At 35.4% G+C, this 17,518-nt stretch overlaps 1 protein-coding gene across 3 annotated transcripts in view; it reads right to left on the reverse strand.

Moving 5' to 3' along the window:
* kntc1 (kinetochore associated 1) overlaps positions 1-17,518 on the reverse strand; it is a 63,270-nt gene that overhangs the window by 34,286 nt on the left and 11,466 nt on the right. For all 3 annotated transcript variants that reach the window (XM_067406252.1, XM_067406251.1, XM_067406253.1), the window contains 20 exons: positions 17,221-17,264; positions 17,018-17,080; positions 16,664-16,739; positions 16,451-16,573; positions 15,906-16,072; positions 15,628-15,739; positions 14,048-14,191; positions 13,652-13,708; positions 12,881-12,952; positions 12,621-12,740; positions 10,473-10,616; positions 7,583-7,678; positions 6,993-7,096; positions 4,500-4,602; positions 4,229-4,363; positions 2,886-3,005; positions 2,540-2,612; positions 1,987-2,054; positions 1,551-1,879; positions 70-242 (listed from right to left, as the gene is read on the reverse strand). In XM_067406252.1, coding sequence (XP_067262353.1) covers positions 70-242; positions 1,551-1,879; positions 1,987-2,054; positions 2,540-2,612; positions 2,886-3,005; positions 4,229-4,363; positions 4,500-4,602; positions 6,993-7,096; positions 7,583-7,678; positions 10,473-10,616; positions 12,621-12,740; positions 12,881-12,952; positions 13,652-13,708; positions 14,048-14,191; positions 15,628-15,739; positions 15,906-16,072; positions 16,451-16,573; positions 16,664-16,739; positions 17,018-17,080; positions 17,221-17,264 — 2,323 coding nt within the window. The remainder of the gene's footprint in view (positions 1-69; positions 243-1,550; positions 1,880-1,986; positions 2,055-2,539; positions 2,613-2,885; positions 3,006-4,228; positions 4,364-4,499; positions 4,603-6,992; positions 7,097-7,582; positions 7,679-10,472; positions 10,617-12,620; positions 12,741-12,880; positions 12,953-13,651; positions 13,709-14,047; positions 14,192-15,627; positions 15,740-15,905; positions 16,073-16,450; positions 16,574-16,663; positions 16,740-17,017; positions 17,081-17,220; positions 17,265-17,518) is intronic.

Below are 17,518 nucleotides of genomic sequence, written 5' to 3' on the forward strand. Positions count from 1 at the left end.
AGCTGACTGATTGAGAACTCAAGTGATATGCAGTTTAAGAGAATATGAATGGTGAAAGTGTTTTAGTACCACTATGGCAGACAGTAATAGCCTGGCAGGCCAGCCCATGGATGACAGCAGGGAGGTTAACCTTTTCAGGCAGAACCATGGGGATGTTTTCCTCCAGCATCTGGCAGAGGCGCTGCGCAGTGCTGAACAGAACTCGTCCTGTACTGCAGTTGGAGTGATGCTGGTATAGCTCACTATATGGGGTGAAATTAACGATATGAGAGAAGATATTAGATGTTAAACGGATAGTTCATCCAAAAATGAAAATTCTGTCATCATTTACTCACCCTTATGTCATTTCAAAATCAAGACTTTTGTTCATCTTAACATAAATGAAGATATTTTTTATATTCTCATCAAATTGTCCATTTGCTGAAACGTGCTTGCTTTCGAGCGAGCTGTTTACGATATTTGACATGCTCCCATGTATGTGTGTTGATCATGTTTATATTCGAATAAAAGTCTGAATTAAATTCTGTTCATCTTATAAAGCTGTCGTGTCTCTTAAGACTCGGAGACTGTCTGTCTACAACCCATAGAACACGCTGATGACGTGTGATGTTTGCGTGAGCAGGGTGCATAGAAGTATGCAAATGGATATGATGACAGGACCATAAAATATTCATCCAATCATTGCATTTAGTCCAAATACAATGATAGGATGTCCTACCTGCCGGACGCTTCCACAGAAAATATATCTACATTTTTTTTTTATATTTTGACCACTTCTATTATTGATTGCTACCAGGATGTGAAGAGAGTTTCAATCAGTATAACAAAAAGTGTTAATGAAAAACATTGCCTAGCCTAGCTTTAAATAATCTCTCTGCACATGGAGCCGAACTTGCACTTCATTAAATGCCGCAGGTAAGTTTGATTTTAGTTTGAACAAATTCGGGTGGACTGGTTTCTTGCAGTGCTCGTTGCCAGCGGTAACGCACACTACACAACTCCTCCAGGTCCTTTACATTCTTTGGTTTTCTAGCATTTTCTGCATATTTTAACCCTTTTCAACAGTGACTGCATGTATGATTTTGAGATCCATGTTTTCACACCAAGGACAATTGAGGGACTACCAGCTATTACAAAAGGTGAAAACATTCACTGATGCTCAAGAAGGCAACAAAACACATTAGTGCAAACTTTTGAACCGGATGATGATGGGTAAATTTTTTAATTTTGTTTACATTTCATTTTTTTATTTTTTATTTAGTACTGCAATTCAGAAGCTACACATGACATGTACATGTTTCCCAGAAGACAAAACAAGCTAAATTTACCCCAATCATTCAATTCAAAAAGTTTAATAAAAAATAACAAAAAAAAAAAAAGGAACTTTTATGATCACTCTTATCTTGTTAAAATTATTAACATCTTGCACATTCTGCAAGATGTATGACCTCATATGAGCCTAACTTTATCTATATTGAGAAGTTTACATTTTTACAGCATTTAGATCTTTCAATACCCACCCATCCCTCACTTCTTCCTTCCTCCCTCACCTTAGGATCTGTAGGGCTTTCTCCACATCTCCAGCATCCAAAGCTCTCAGCGCCAGGTCTGCCCAAAGTTCTTGCTCTGTCTTTTGCAGCTGCCTTGCCAGTCGGTGTAGCCCAGCTTCAGTAGAGAGTGTCTTCGTTTTGCCATCTGGATCATTGGCTACTGCAGCATTACCATTCAGATGACTATTTGAAACCTTGTCAGGGTGCTGTTTTCCTGAGCGCCGCCATGCTCGTGCATTCTCATATGCAGTGATGAGCTGCTGGTTGAACTTATGTCTCACTACAGGATCCTCATATTCTTCTGGTGTTAAGAAGATGTCAAAGTCTTCCTAAAATCAAAAACATTTTAAAACATTTTAAAATAAACATACCAATTTGTTGTGGAACCTTTAGATGGCATCAAATGCCTCAAAATCTATTTTGAACAAATAAAGACCTGTAGATGAGACATGGCTGTGAACATGTTCAGATTGTTCTCACATTCAGTCTTCTTGAATGCATCATCTACAAAGAAGAAAGGACAGGAAACCATCTAAAACAATCAATTTAGTTCATCAAAAAAAATTGGATTAAATTGATTATGCTCAATAGCTGATGCTTATTTCAAATGAAACATGGTCAGATTTGCAGTTTCTAGAATGTCACAAGGCCTATTTCATTTTTTTATTTTTTATTTTTTGTTCAAAATATTTCATGAAAATTATTTTATATAAAAATGTAACACATTTAAGCCTTTATAACCATTTTTCTTTGTGACTAATTCTGAGTCTTAATAAACCAAATTGCCAACTATCTTTAAAATGAGACCACAGTTATACTTATAGTCCAAGGGCTTCATAAACTATATTTTAATTTGGGCATTTCCAGTGGGTTTGGGTTCAAAGGAGGGTAAGGGTGCAAATGGTAATCTTTTTGGGTGAACTATTGCTTTAAAACCTATATTATTAGTATACCAGTACTAATACTTTGAGAATTGGTTGTGCACTCACCTGTCTGAATGCTCTGCAGGTACTTTAAAGCTTCAACCATAATCTGTGATATGAGCATTTGTAATTTCTTTTGCTATTGAAAGAAAAGACATTAAATTCAGAATATCTGTATGTTTGCTTATATGGATGAATCTCACAAAAACATGTCCAATAACAATAATGCAAAAAATAAATAAGTAGAAAAAACCTTTTATATAGAAAGTTAATCCTAATTTAGTATTAAGATATTTTCCCCATTAAAACATTACCAATTCAAGACTCTAGACTATGCAATATGTATATTTTTTTATTTATAACCACATTTCTGAACCACATTTCACACCAGAATTCTCACACAAATTCTGACCTCTTCAGAAATGTGTCGCTTGTCTTGAAGTTCAAGTCTTGCCCAACAGGCCATTCGCTCAATCACAAATTCTGCTTCAGAATGGGGCAGATTCTTCAGCAGTGCAATGCACTTCTCCCTCTGTAAATACAATATCCAAATGTGATGACAACCTTGATTTAGATCTGAATTAATAATACTTTCTTAACAGTTCCATATTTTAACAGCTGATTAGGGCTAGGAGATATATTTTTTACAATATATTGAAAATTAATTTGTTGCAAGCAAAATGATTTGTTACAAGCAAAATTATTTTATTTATTTATTTATTTTTTAAGTACACTAGATAAAATATTTCTGCTTCAAACATTATACATTTAATAATTATGGTATTATGTATATTCTAAACATTAAAGTGTTATTTCACCCAAAAATGAAAATACTGGCATTAATTTCTCACCCTCATGTCGTTCCACACCTGTAAGACCTTCATTCATCCTCAGAACACAAATTAAGATATTTTTGATGTAATCCGAGAGGTTTCTGATCCCCAAGAGAAAGCAACGTAATTAACACATTCAAGGTCAAGAAAAGTAGTAAAGACATTGTTAAAATAGTCCAGGTGACTACAGTGGTTCAACCTTTATGTTATGAAGTGACGAGAATACTTTTTGTGCACAAATACAAAAAAATAATGACTTTATTCAACAATTTCTTCTCTTTTTCTGTCAGTCTCCTACGCAGTTGACGTTTTCTAGACAGTGCAGCGCTTCCGGGTTCTTTGTCAGAACACCTCTCAGATTTGATCAAAAATACCTTAACTCGTCTTTTGAAGATGGTCTTGTACGTGTGTCATGACATGAAGGCGAGTACTTTATGAGAGAAATTTCATTTTTGGGTGAATGAACCCTTTAAAGTATATGCCAGATACACATTATTTTGTCACCCTAAACACCAATTATAACCAGAACAAAATATGTTCTGCATAATTTTATTATTATTATTATTAAAAAAAAAAAAAAAAAAAAACTGAAACAAACTGGGTCTCTTATTTTGAAATGTCTTAACTACTTCCAGCTCCTCACTCAAACATATAAACATATACATGAGGGATATAAAAAATGCACTCTTAGAACCATGTAAATTATTACAATGCAAAGACAAAGTAAATTTCAATCCATCAACAGTAGATCGTAAGCAATCGCTTGGCATAAATGCACGATCATTCACCACAATAGAAAATGTACCCATTTATGGTTTCAGTCTCTAAGAAGAAATGTGAGGGTGATCATGTTACCTATAGCACCAAGCCACACTGATTCTACTAATCTTAAGTACAACAGCCAATTCTGTGGGAGTAATACCTTATTACACTGTATAAGCTGGATGCAGTGAATATGGTGGATCTCTGCTGGGTTTAGTTTGTAGGCCTCAATTAACTTCAGTGAGTCCTCGAGAGAGGTGGGCAGGTCCTGCTTCAGAATGTGCCTCACAAGCATCTTAGCAAAGCAAACAACAGTAAAATATCAGGTACTTGCATGAACAGCGAGGCTGATCTTTAAGAAAGTAAGAAATAGCCAAATTGTTAAATAAACACACATAATAGGACATTTAAGTTAATGAAGACAGACTCACCATAATATCACGAGTGTTAGAGAGGGCTAAGGTGCGGATGCCATAGCATCTGAGAAGCTTCTTTATTTCCATCAATCTGTAACCCTCTCTCAGCAACTCCTGTCTGTGAGTATAAAAATATGGTAACACTTTACCATTAGTCATTAACTAGTTGTTTATTAGTACTTATAAAGCACATATTACAGACTTATTCTGCATGACAATATTCTACATCCCTTAATCTAACCCAATACCTAAACTTAACAACTACCTACAAACTATTGATAAGCAGTAATTAGTAGTTTATTGAAGCAAAAGTTGTAGTTAATAGTTAGTTAATAGTGAGAATTGGAGCCTAAACTAAAGGGTGATCGAAAATACTTACAAAAAGTGCAAGCTGAATTTGATGAACTGCAGCTATTTGTTTTATATATTTTATCAAAATGTCTTTCTTTCTTCAGTCGAAAAGAAATTAAGGTTTTTGAAAACATTCCAGGATTATTCTCCTTATAGTGGACTTCAATGGCCTCCAAATGGCTGAATGTCAAAATGACAGTTTCAGTGCAGCTTCGAAGGGCTTTAAACAATACCAGACGAGGAATAAGGGTCTTGTCTAGCAAAACGATCAGTCATTTTCGAAAAAAATACAACTGTATATGCTTTATATAAACAGATGATCACCTTACACATGTTTGCGCTTTCCATATTCTTCAAAAAGCTAACGCTGTATGTCCTACACCTTCCCTATTCAATTTACGGAACGAACGCAGCGCCAGTTTAGTTTTTTCCCGTAAGAATAGGGAAGGCGTAGGACATACAGCGTAAGCTTTTTGAAGAATATGGAAAGCGGAAGCACATGCAAGGTGAAAATCTGTTTGTATTAAGCATAAACAATTGTATTTTTTTTTCTGAAAATGACAGATCGTTTTGCTAGATAAGACCCTTATTCCTTGTCTGATATCGTTTAAAGCCCTTTGAAGCTGCACTAAAACTGTCATTTTGACCTTCAACCGTTTGAAGGCCATTAAAGTCAATTGTAAGGAGAGTAATCCTGGAATGTTTTCATCAAAAACCTTAAAGGGATAGTTCACCCAAAAATGAAAATTTGATGTTTATCTGCTTACCCCCAGTGCATCCAAGATGTAGGTGACTTTTTTTCTTCAGTCGAACGCAAATTATGATTTTTAACTGCAACCGCTGCCGTCTGTCAGTCAAATAATAGCAGTAGATGGGAACTTCAACTATAACAGTAAATAAAACGCTTAGACAAATCCAAATTAAACCCTGCGGCTCGTGACGACACATTAATGTCCTAAGACACGAAACGATCGGTTTGTGCGAGAAACCGAACATTATTTATATAATTTTTACCTCTAATACACCACTATGTCCAACTTCGTTCAACTTCCTGTTAGTGAGGTCAAAAAACCCGCTCTGCTGACGGCAGTGATGTCTCGCCCATATACTTCAATGAGCGCGAGACATCACTTCCATGGTCAGAGCGCGATCAGACCTCACTAGCCGGAAGCTGAACGAAGTTGGACATAGTGGTGTATTAGAGGTAAAAAATTATATAAATACTGTTCGGTTTCTCGCACAAACCGATCGTTTCGTGTCTTAGGACATCAATGTGCCGTCACGAGCCGCAGGGTTTAATTTGGATTTGTCTATGGAAGTTTTTTCGACTCTTATTGTTCAAGTTCCCAATCACTGCTATTATTTGACTGACAGACGGCAGCGGTTGCAGTTAAAAATCATAATTTGCGTTCAACTGAAGAAAAAAAGTCCTCTACATCTTGGATGCCCTGGGGGTAAGCATATAAACATCAAATTTTCATTTTTGGGTGAACTATCCCTTTAATTTCTTTTCGACTGAAGAAACAAAGACATGAACATCTTGGATGACATGGGGGTGAGTTAATTATCAGGAAAATTTTATTTGAAAGTGAACTAATCATTTAAGTCTATCGTCAGATGGACTGTTTGCGGGTCCAAATGCTCCAATAGATCCCAAAAGGTCTCTGTACCAAAATCTCAGTTAGCCAGACAACAATTTATCTTTTCTGAATCATTAAATGCCCAGAGACTGTACTGTACAACAGCAGTTATAATCAAACAAAAGAAAGTTAAACCTTTCACAGTGTGTGCACAACACACACTGCGAAACACACACTTGCAGTCCAATTAATATGTATACATTCTGGAAGGAGTCAAGCTACAATTGCATCACCCAGGTATTCCCAAAAATCAGACTAGTATGATATCGATCAGACGAAAGCATGACATTGATATGACATTTTCAAAAAGTCAAATTATTACTTGAGTCCAACTGAAATCAAACTTTTAAAGTGTATGTAAACGTACTTAGTGAAAACTGTGAAATCCTATTTTTTTTTGTACTGTTACAATGTGCCACCAAAGTGAACATTGAAGCCTCACTCTATAGTAAGTTCGGTGCATTGGGAAACATTTACAAGTCATGTGAAAGGGCCTACGTTTTACCACAATACTCACTTTGGATGTTCCTTCTCCAAGTGCTGCTGAACAAGTTTCTCAATGGTGTCACTCCAGGGAACCACGGCCTTGTACATTATTTCAATCACAGCATCCATCACCTTCTACAACGTGTTAAAAAGACAATCTTTTGTCAAAATAATCTACTTTGGTTAAAAAACAGGAAGTTAAAGTAAATTTGACAGTATGCCTTCACACTGAAATTGCCAGCTTTCATCGAACATTACTGACTTCTAGTTGCTGCCATTATGAATGCTTCAAAATAGTGTGTTGTAATGAGATAAATGTATACACAAAGTTTAAGTCAAATTGAGTAATTATATTTCAAAGCTAGCATTTTATTCATAGAATTATTTAAAATAAACAATCATATAATAAACCAATTATAATAAAAATGTCCCATTTAGATTTGTCTTTTTTTGTGTGATAAAAAACAAACAAACATGTACAATAGTATCGACACTGCAGTATCTGCCGATCCCTACCATCCAGAATTTATCACTAATTGTCAGTTAATAAATCATTTATATAAATCCACTGTAATACTATGTAACAGTACACTGTATGTTAAATGTATGAACAGATCTTACATTAGTGTCTGTCATGCAGTGTAGTACAGCCACAGCTTTGGCCTCCCATTCAGTGAAGAGAGAGGTGATTTGAGAGCTGCAACAGTCTAGCAGGTCCTAAAATTGAAACACATCAAAACTATCAAAACATAAAATGATAGCACAATAAATCAAAATTATTTTATAATTACAAATCATTAAAAAATGCCTGGTCACAAAACACTGACCACCTGATGTACTGTATATTGTACAGACTTGTGGCGATATTCTGTAATGCGATAAATCGCGATAATGAATATGCACGATATTGTAATCGTCGGCACTTCAGAATACCGTAAATAATAATTTATTACCAATTATTAATTTTTTATAAGGCAATTAAGAATACTTTACCCATCAATCGTATAAAATGCACAACACCGCTGTATTCTGCATCAAAAGGACACGCGCTCAGATGTAAACAATCCCAACGTGCACAAGAAGCACATGGCGGAACCAGTCAAGGAGACGAGCTGAATGAAAGTGCGCGTTCACTCTCTGACAGCAGAGGGCGCTGATGGAACAGCAGCATGCAGCGGTTACCACGGAAACCGTGCAAACAAAGTAACTGTGCTAGTAAAGTTTTTAAAATGCTTCAAACAGCCATTCATTTTTTTGTAATCTCAGTGTTGTTCATCACAGCACCAAATACTGAATACTAAAAAAGACTTAAAGGATATTTATTTTCAAACCTAAACATTTTTATATTTTAATCTGGACTACAACATGCCCTAATGATTAGAAATGTTCTGATTATTTGTTATTGTTCAGTAAAACTTTGAAAACAAACAGCTTTATTAGTTAACATGTTAATTCATTATCATTAAACTGACAATAAAAATACTTATAAAGTATTAATTATTATTAATTAATGTTAATTTCTTAGTTACTGTTTAATAACATTACTAAAATCAAAATAACTTATTTAATGGACCTGAGATAAAACTAACAATGATCAGTTGTGTTTCTAAACTAACATTAACAAAAAATAACACTTTCTGTAACAAATGTAGCTATTGCTCAATCTTAGTTAATGCATTAAATAGAGAAAAGTGTTATCTGTTGTTCTTTATAGCCTAATTCTTTTGCATTTTAATCTGTTTGAAAATTTCAGTCAGAGTTGTTTTTGTTTTATTACAAAAAGAGTTCTTAAACCTGTTAAACTATGACAAAAATGGTTTTGCAACTTATTTTAATATCGTGATAATACCGTATACCGTGATAAAAGCTTCATCAATTAATCGCGACATGAAAATGTGATACCGTCACATGCCTAATATTGTATACAAACATATTGGGGTCTTGACAAAAATCTCTGCATTGTTTATACATTTTTATCAGTACACCGATTCATACTTCCATGTACAAGACACAAAGCTTGAGTTTGTTACCCAGCCCTAATTTTTTGAACCACGAGAGGAGTCTACTCTCTCCTAAGCTTACGCTACTCCTACACGATTATTGGTGGGTGATATGATCAAAGTCTTATTTCATGATACGAGTAATTTTAACATGCAGTCTGTTTAATTCATTAACACAACTTCATTCTTTATAAATCTCTCCAACAGTGTGTAATGTTAGCTTTAGCCACGGAGCACTGTTAAACTCATTCAGAATCAAATGTAAACATCCAAATAAATACCATACTTACACGACTAGACATGCTGCATGACGAACACTTTGTAAAGATCCATTTTGAGGGTTATATTAGCCGTGTAAACTTTGTTTATGCAATGATAGAGTCGAGAGCTCTGGGGGCTGGGAGCGTGAGCAATTAAAGGGGCAGCAGCCCTGAATCAGCGCATTTCTAATGATGCCCCAAAATAGGCAGTTAAAAAAAAATATTTAAAACAAATCTATGGGGTATTTTGAGCTGAAACTTCACAGACACATTCAGGGGACACCTTAGACTTATATTACATCTTATAAAAAAATGTTCAATGACACCTTTAATGTTGGCTGCTGTCCATTTAAGAGCTGCACGGACCCAATATAGGCCCACTGTTACACATGCACACTTTCTCAGTGTTCACTGAAGACATAACCAACTGTGTTTATGAGGATACTTACCAAAAAAAGCATTTGTATTGGTGTGTAGGCTATTTGATGGTTTAGGCGCGTATCTGACGCCCATTGTATACTTTGCTTACGCACATTCTGCACTGTCTCTGAGCGTGTGCACAGGTGGCCAGCTAGGGAACAGCGTCTCTGTCGCGGCTTAATGCACTTTTAATAGCACTGTTTAATATCAAGCAAGTTTAGCAACAGTAGACTGCATTTTACATCACTTAACATCTTTACATCTTATTCAGCTGATTTTTGATGTTAAGTTTGAGTTAGGGAGGAATGAAAGCACACCACTATGAAAGAGGAAGCGGTATAGTAATCATTTTACCTCGATTATCTTGTTTCCATGATCGTTGGAAGCCAAAATCGAAATTGAAATCAAAAATATGATTAATTGCTTGCTCAGCCCTATACTCCAGAACTCTCTCGTGAATGTTTTTCATTTTCTTACAAAAATGCTTCGCTTCAGAAGGCCTTTATCAACCCCATGGAGGTGTAGATTACTTTTATGATGGATAGATGTGCTTTTTTGGGCTTCAAAATATCGATTTGAATTATAAAGCTCGGAAGAGCCAGAATATTTTTTAATATAACTCAGATTGTGTTTGACTGAAAGAAGAAAGTCATATACACCTAGGATAGCTTGAGGGTGAGTAAATTATTTTGAGGAATAATTTTATGGGGTTAGTTCACCCTCCAAAAATATATATTTTAAATATTTTATAAACCTCTGGTGCAACGAGAGTAGATCTAAAAATAATGCTGTAAACAACAATTTTCCAAACTTTTGAAAAATAAAGGTGACCTTGATATAGTGTAAGAGGGTCTGGTCCAGGTCCAATCCATTCTCAAGAGCATAAGGTTGAATGCTGCTCTCAATTACTGCAGGAATCAGTTCCGGGGCCTGCACCTTATCCAGCATCAGAAAGGCCATACTACGTGTGCTTCCCTGCCACATTACATACAAGAGAGATTTATTTCTGTATACAGGTATGAATAATCAAAAGGTAAATAAAACATTTTACAGATATATTAAAAAAAATTCAATGGGTCAAACCAGTGGTTCCCAAACTGGGGTACGCGTACCCCCGGGGGGTATGTGAGGTGACAAAAGGGGGTGCGCGAGCAAAATGCTAGTTCATTTAATTCTACCTTAAAATAATACCTTAAATCGCGTTAAATTACCGTCGTTCTCGACAATGCACCTTTCTAAAAGTGGCGATTCAGCACTTACATGAAGAACAAACATAGACACAGATAATGGATTAATTTCGATTTAAGACTCCAATACAAAAACATACCTTGTGTGAGTTCTTGTATTTAATGATGATAACGAGCAAGAATGCATTGTTCCCAAATATCCACATGACTGCAAACGTGACATTATACAACAGGTAAAAAAATAAAACGTACGTTTTAAACACAGTACTGTCCGTATTTACTCTATTTTGCAATGAAATAATAGTTCTAACGAAAACCACAGCAGAACTACAACACCCGTCTGTGTTTCGCGAACAATTCTGCGGCTTTGAACGAATCGTGAAAGTCAATGATTCATTCACAGCCACTTGCTTCGTTACTGAATGAATGACTCGATGACTCACTCATAAAAACAGTGACTTGCTGCCACCTACTGGTGGTTTTAGTTTAATATTTAAAAGTTTTACTTAGTTTTACCATCATTGCATATTTCTCTATTGAACATTTTTTATTTAAAACAGTATTTATTTTATAAAGTTATTCAGAAAAGTAAAAAAAAAAAATGCACTGGAAAATCAATTTAGGGGGGCAAATATTGTCTCTTAATGGTAAAGGTGTGACTGCAGTCGAAGTGGAAGGGAGGGGGTACGCGGAAGGATGGTAATCCCTTCAAGGGGTACTCCAAGCTAAAAAGTTTGGGAACCACTGGGTCAAACTAACAAAACAAAAACTGAAACCATTCTAAAAACAAAGAAAATGAGTGGACTGTGAAATTTTACTAGTTTTAAAAAAACTAGTATTAGTATTGTGAACACATGTTGTCTTGTGTTTATATTTATAAACAACAGAGTGGATTTGTCTGGGCATCAAACTGTAAGTGAAAGAGATCTGATATTTGGCAGGATGGTTTAAGTACAGGGGTAACTGCTGTATTTCTGCCACCTACTGTCAGAGAGTGAATTTGCATTTTCATTTAGCCCATCTGCCATTATTTTGGCAATATCACATTTCTCCTAACATTTTGACTTAGTAGTGAATTTTAACTGTGGGGAGGGGGACTAGCTTAATACAGTCACTAAATGAACTATTTAATGACTTTACCATTTATCCATATTGCATGACTGTGAGTGTGATATTGCCCATATAACAGAAGACAGGCTAATGAAAATGCAAATTCTCTCTTTCTCTCTAGATCTCTTTGACTCACAGTCTGATGCCCAGACACTTTCAGTGGTTATAAAGAATAAGCAGCAATACAGTACAAATGCAACAAAAAGTGCTAGAACATCTATTACACTAAGTGAAACAGAAGTAGCAATGGATCTGTATTGTAACACGTTATCAAGAAAAAAAAAAAAAAGTATCCTATCCACCATCAGTTGTTGATTTGGATGTTGAGATGTGGCAGTTACACTCAAAAATGGAGGCAGGTGAACACAAGCTTGCAGGGACAGGGTTTAAGCGGAATAAATGATTAGAGAAATTTTGCACTCATCACCAGAGAAGTCTGTCGTTTTCATTGGAAGGTCCAGTATTTACATTTTTATTAAACATTTAGAGGTCAAAAAAATACAAAATAAAAACATATGCACAGATGAAGTGTTCAAACAATACCTATAATAAAAACAATAGGTTTTCTTTCGTTATTATTATTGGTTTCAGTTTTTTATTGTTTTTATTTTTTATCTTTGGCTTAAGTGTCCAAAACTTTTATGGCCACTGAAATATAAGAACATCTAAACTTTATACTCACCCTTTCATAGTCAGACAGTGAGAGGTGGCAGTTATATTTGGTGTAGAGGTCACAAAGCTGTCGGAGGTTTGCCACTAGTGACCTCAGATTTTGCACTTCTTCTGCTCCACAGTTTTCAGTCTGAAAAACAATTTAATTCTTATCTGAGGATACATGTATTGGTCTGGTCAGTACTACGATTTCTCGCAGCGACTTTCCAGGAATAAGATCCTCAGTACTTTTCAAAAAGATTAAAAATTGGGGACAAACTTGACATTTACCAAACCCATAGACCTCCAGAGGGAAGGCAAGCCAAGTTCAGCCAGAACCAGTCCATTATGAGGCCAGTCACTCTATAAAAAAAGAAAATAAAAATAAAAATTATATTAATAAAATAAATCAAACTACCTGAGAAAGAGAGCCTTTGCATTTACTTTGGCTCATCTGCACCTGCTTCACTAGGATATCAGAATTCAAGTGGCATTTGAGACCAACTGAGATTTCACCTGGTATTAACATGTATCTTCAGTGACCAATGGAGTAGGGATTTTGTTGAGGGGAAGGTCTCTGATTTTGTGACTACATACATCAGTTATGCCTTTTTTCGATCATACATTTAATTTGTTAATGTCACTTACTGTGTAATGCCAATACGAACCTTAGGTCATGTATTTAACTTCATAAATAAAATAAATCCATCAACAACAACAAAAAAAAAAATGGTTCTTTTAAAGCACTACCTTGCTGGTTTAAAACTCTTGTTAAGGCTCAATTATTGTGTATTAAATGAGTCATCTGATGTTTAGAATGCATCAAGACACATTTTTACACCTTTTAAAGTCAGATTTGGCTACATAATGTCACTGACTATCGACGTCTGTCAAAACAGCAAATGACACTTTAGAAACAGAAAGGGTCACAAATGGGCTGGCTAATTATTTGCTAGGTTGTGTTTAGAAATTTTGAATTTATTTCGAAAGTAATATCCAGGTATTTCAAAATACTACTACACATTTTTTGGAAAACATTTCAAACTCTTCAAAGTTAACTACCTTTTCAGTTAACTCCAGATTCCTTGCACGCTGCTCCAACCACCTGGCGAGGATTTTCTGTGTACATTTAAAAAATAAATAGTGTGTTAATATGAAGCACAACTAAGTTAATTTTAAAAATTACTGCTCCATCTTCAACCAAAAAAAGAAAACTTGAAATAACAGTAAGATTATGCAAGAACTGTTTGCCTTAAAACATTTTGCTTGGATTTAATTACCTTTAATTACCTGCATCATAACAGAAATACACACACAAAACCCTTTCTTATCCACCTTACAGAGCAAAAATTATTCCCGATAACTGGTGTTGTGAATCAAAGTCACATATAACTGGTCACCAAGACAATATGAATAAATGGTGTGGTTTAAAATCAAGTGTATTGACTGCCCTCATACCTGTCCTTTCGGCAACACTCTCCATACAAACGGGACCACAACACCCTTAAACCACAGACATAGGTCCTGTGATGGGATGTCTGATGAAATGGAGCCCAACAAAGCATGCAGGCAGCCTTCATCAAATTCACTGGCAAACTCACCCTGGAAAAAAAAACCCACTTAAACTCATTATCATGGAAAAAAAACCCTATAGCAACAACTTTACTAAGTTACAGTAAACAATAAAAACAGATAAAATAATTCAAAACAAAGTGATTTAAAAAGTCTAGAAAACACTGGCTTTTTTGCACCTGCAACAACTTTTACATTAGTAGAAAATAAAGTATACCATCAGAAACGTATAGAAAATCAAAAATTCTTTCATTGTAGAAACTCCACATGGAGGAACATTCTACCAAAATGAAAAAGCGTAAAAAAAAAAAAAATCACAAAAGGATTTAAAACTGCATTCACTAAGTTTTTAGTTTACATTTAACAGACTCTTATTTGTCCCAATTCGTTAAAAACTACCTTGTAACCAACCACATCAACGTACAGGTGGGCTCTGGTATATCATTACTATGCCGTGAAGCAATGGAGTCTCAAGAGAAGCCAGGTTATCCTGGTATTTTTTCTGATGATATTAAAAAAATTGTGTACATTCAGAAATAAAGCAAGTGTTTGATGCATAGTATAAGGATACTGATTTTAAGAAGGCAGCTGTCTGACTCCGAGATGGTAAGGGGGAACATGGTTTGTGTAACATTAGCTACACAGAGTTTACCTCAGTAAGTTGTGGATCTCTGAGCTGGTGTATGAGTGGAGGCCGGGCTAATTTGCATATTCATAGATCGGTGTATACTAAATGGAGCAAGGGTGTAGAGCTACATTCAAGCTATTTTAAGGCATGAAGAATTTTTTTCACAGGAATATTCACAAAATTTCACAGGAATAATTCACAAAATATATCATTTTGGTGATCAAAGGCGAGTTTTAAAGGGATACAATTATTGACTACAGGGGGACTTATGAAATGAAACTAAAACCACCAGTCTGTGGCAGCAAGTCACTGTATAAATAAATGAGCTGCGCCATTGAGTTATTCATTTAAATGATTCGTTCAAATGGCTGATTCACTGAATGTCTTGAATCATTCATTAAACTGATTACTTCAAAAGTTGCTCAGAGATGCAAAACAGTTCTGCTGTGGTTTCACTGGGAAATTTGTTGACACAAAGCAAAAAAAATAAAATAAAAAAATCAATTATGTGCCTAAAATGTAACTGAAAATGTAATTTTGTAGTTTATGGAACTGTTTCATAAAATCAATAAGACAGCACTATTGCTCTCCAAGAACAAGGTTGAGAACCACTGGGCTAGAGTATATAACAATGATTTGTGCTTTGTTGTAAACACAAGGGGAAAACTGGCTAAATAATTACTATGTAAAAATTTAAATACAGATACAGAAAATGTAAAATACAGATTCAAGGCCAGTATAAAAATACTTGTGGCTAATAAATTCTCAATTCACAAGCCATTGGTAGGTTCCTGGTCAAATACTGAAGCAACAGAACAAACCATACTTCAAGTTTTACCTCGTGTCGCAGCCACAAATATTGTGCTCCACTAAGATTCCCCTCTTTCAGAAGAGCAAAGATGTCTTTAAGATAATCTGTGCTGTTCAAAAACTCAATCCATGAGATGCCCCTGTAATGGAGGTAGAAAACACAATTATCTAGAAGGATGTGTAGGACATGAAGTGAATAAAATCAAAAGTGCTAAGAGCTTAGGGTGGACAGAAGCCATGTCAGACATTTTAATAACTGAGAAAAAGTTCAATGGATTGGTGTAATCACTGGCCTGATGAACGTACTCAAAGTTGTTGGGTCCATACATGCTGGCGAAGGTAGCGAGCTTAGCCAAGGCTGTTTGGATCTGGCAGCACGGGAAGCGGTTCAAGGTGTAACTTAACATCTCCTCAGCTATGCTGAGAGTAGGCCAGGAAGCAGTAAGGCAGTATTGCACCACAAACTGCTCATCCTGTGGGATATTTGAGAAGTGTTAAACATTCACAATATATCACATAGGATGACTGCCTTAAAAGAAGAAGATATATTATTCATCTTGTGAAATATCGCAATGCATCGTAAAAACTATTATATTCCACAGCTCTACTGTTCATCACTGCTGGGTGGGTTACAAAAGTAATAAGGTAGAGTAGCAGCAATGATGACTTCTGTCAAAAAAAGTTTGATTCCTTGTGTCATGACCCGTTTAATATCAGTAAATTTTCATATGCATGCCAACAGTACAACATACTGTACATATTTTTGAAATGGAATAATAGTATTGTTATTAGTTTCACATGTCTCACATGAAACCCTGCACATTTACATTTGTTGCAATGCTGAACATTACCATGATCTTCATAAGATTGGTTTTAGCCTCATCAATGAGCTCGGGCCACTCAAGGGTTTGATCACTGCTTGATGTTGAGATGAGCTTCTCCAGCACAACATTCAGTTTAACCTTATACACCAGCTAAAACAAACAAAAAGAAACCTTATCAGCTTACCATGAAAATTCTTTTATATAGGATATGTTGATATGGAAACTTTACCAACGTCTTACTTCAACATCAAGCCCAAAAGCTTTTGCAAATTTCTCTGCTTCTTCAAACTTGTACTTATAAAGAAGTTTGTTCAGTCTGGAGAAAACAGAGAGAGAAATAGTGTACAAAGTACTGCACTGAAAACAATATGAAGTAATTGCTTACCTGAAGAAAAGTGTAATTTAATTTACTTTAAGTATTTAAGTACTTTAAAGAGCAAAACCACCCAAACAAGCATTAAAATCAAGCAGTGCATTCTTTCAGCTGAATCTATTACAAATATCTTTCTGAAACTAAAATACAATTAAAACCAAATCAGAATTAAACTGCCAGTTCAATTATAATCAATATTACTTATGTTCTCAAGAGAGTACCTGTTCTCTGGCAGCGCCTCTGTGAAGCATCTTATCACAACAGTAGACACTGGATCTTCAGGGCTGCTTTAAAACATAAAAATCATTAATCTGCGTCTCTGGCTATCCTCAAATGTGATGAATTCACTACAACATATTAACATCACAACATAAATGCAAAACTTCATTCCCCTTAATATTTATAGACTGTGTCTGTTAGTCACCTCTTTGTGTTCGCCAAAATTCCCTCCAGCAAATAGATTGTGTCCTGAGGAAGAGAGTTGAATTATGAATTCCCTTCAATACAAGATATCAAGGGCAGGTGGGGTGGACGATATACTGGTAGAAATTTATTAACCGGCATAAATATTTAAGTATTGTTTCTTTTAGAGGTCAACAAGTATATTGGTTTTAAGACAAATCTGCATTGGTAACCAATTATTGAAAGCATCGGTCATCAAAGATTCCACATCGATAGTTACAAGTAGTTTTTCCTGCTCCCACAGCCACTCCAGCACTAGA

The sequence above is a fragment of the Chanodichthys erythropterus genome, chromosome 13 (assembly GCF_024489055.1).
Source record: "Chanodichthys erythropterus isolate Z2021 chromosome 13, ASM2448905v1, whole genome shotgun sequence".
Classification (NCBI taxonomy): Eukaryota; Metazoa; Chordata; class Actinopteri; order Cypriniformes; family Xenocyprididae; genus Chanodichthys; species Chanodichthys erythropterus.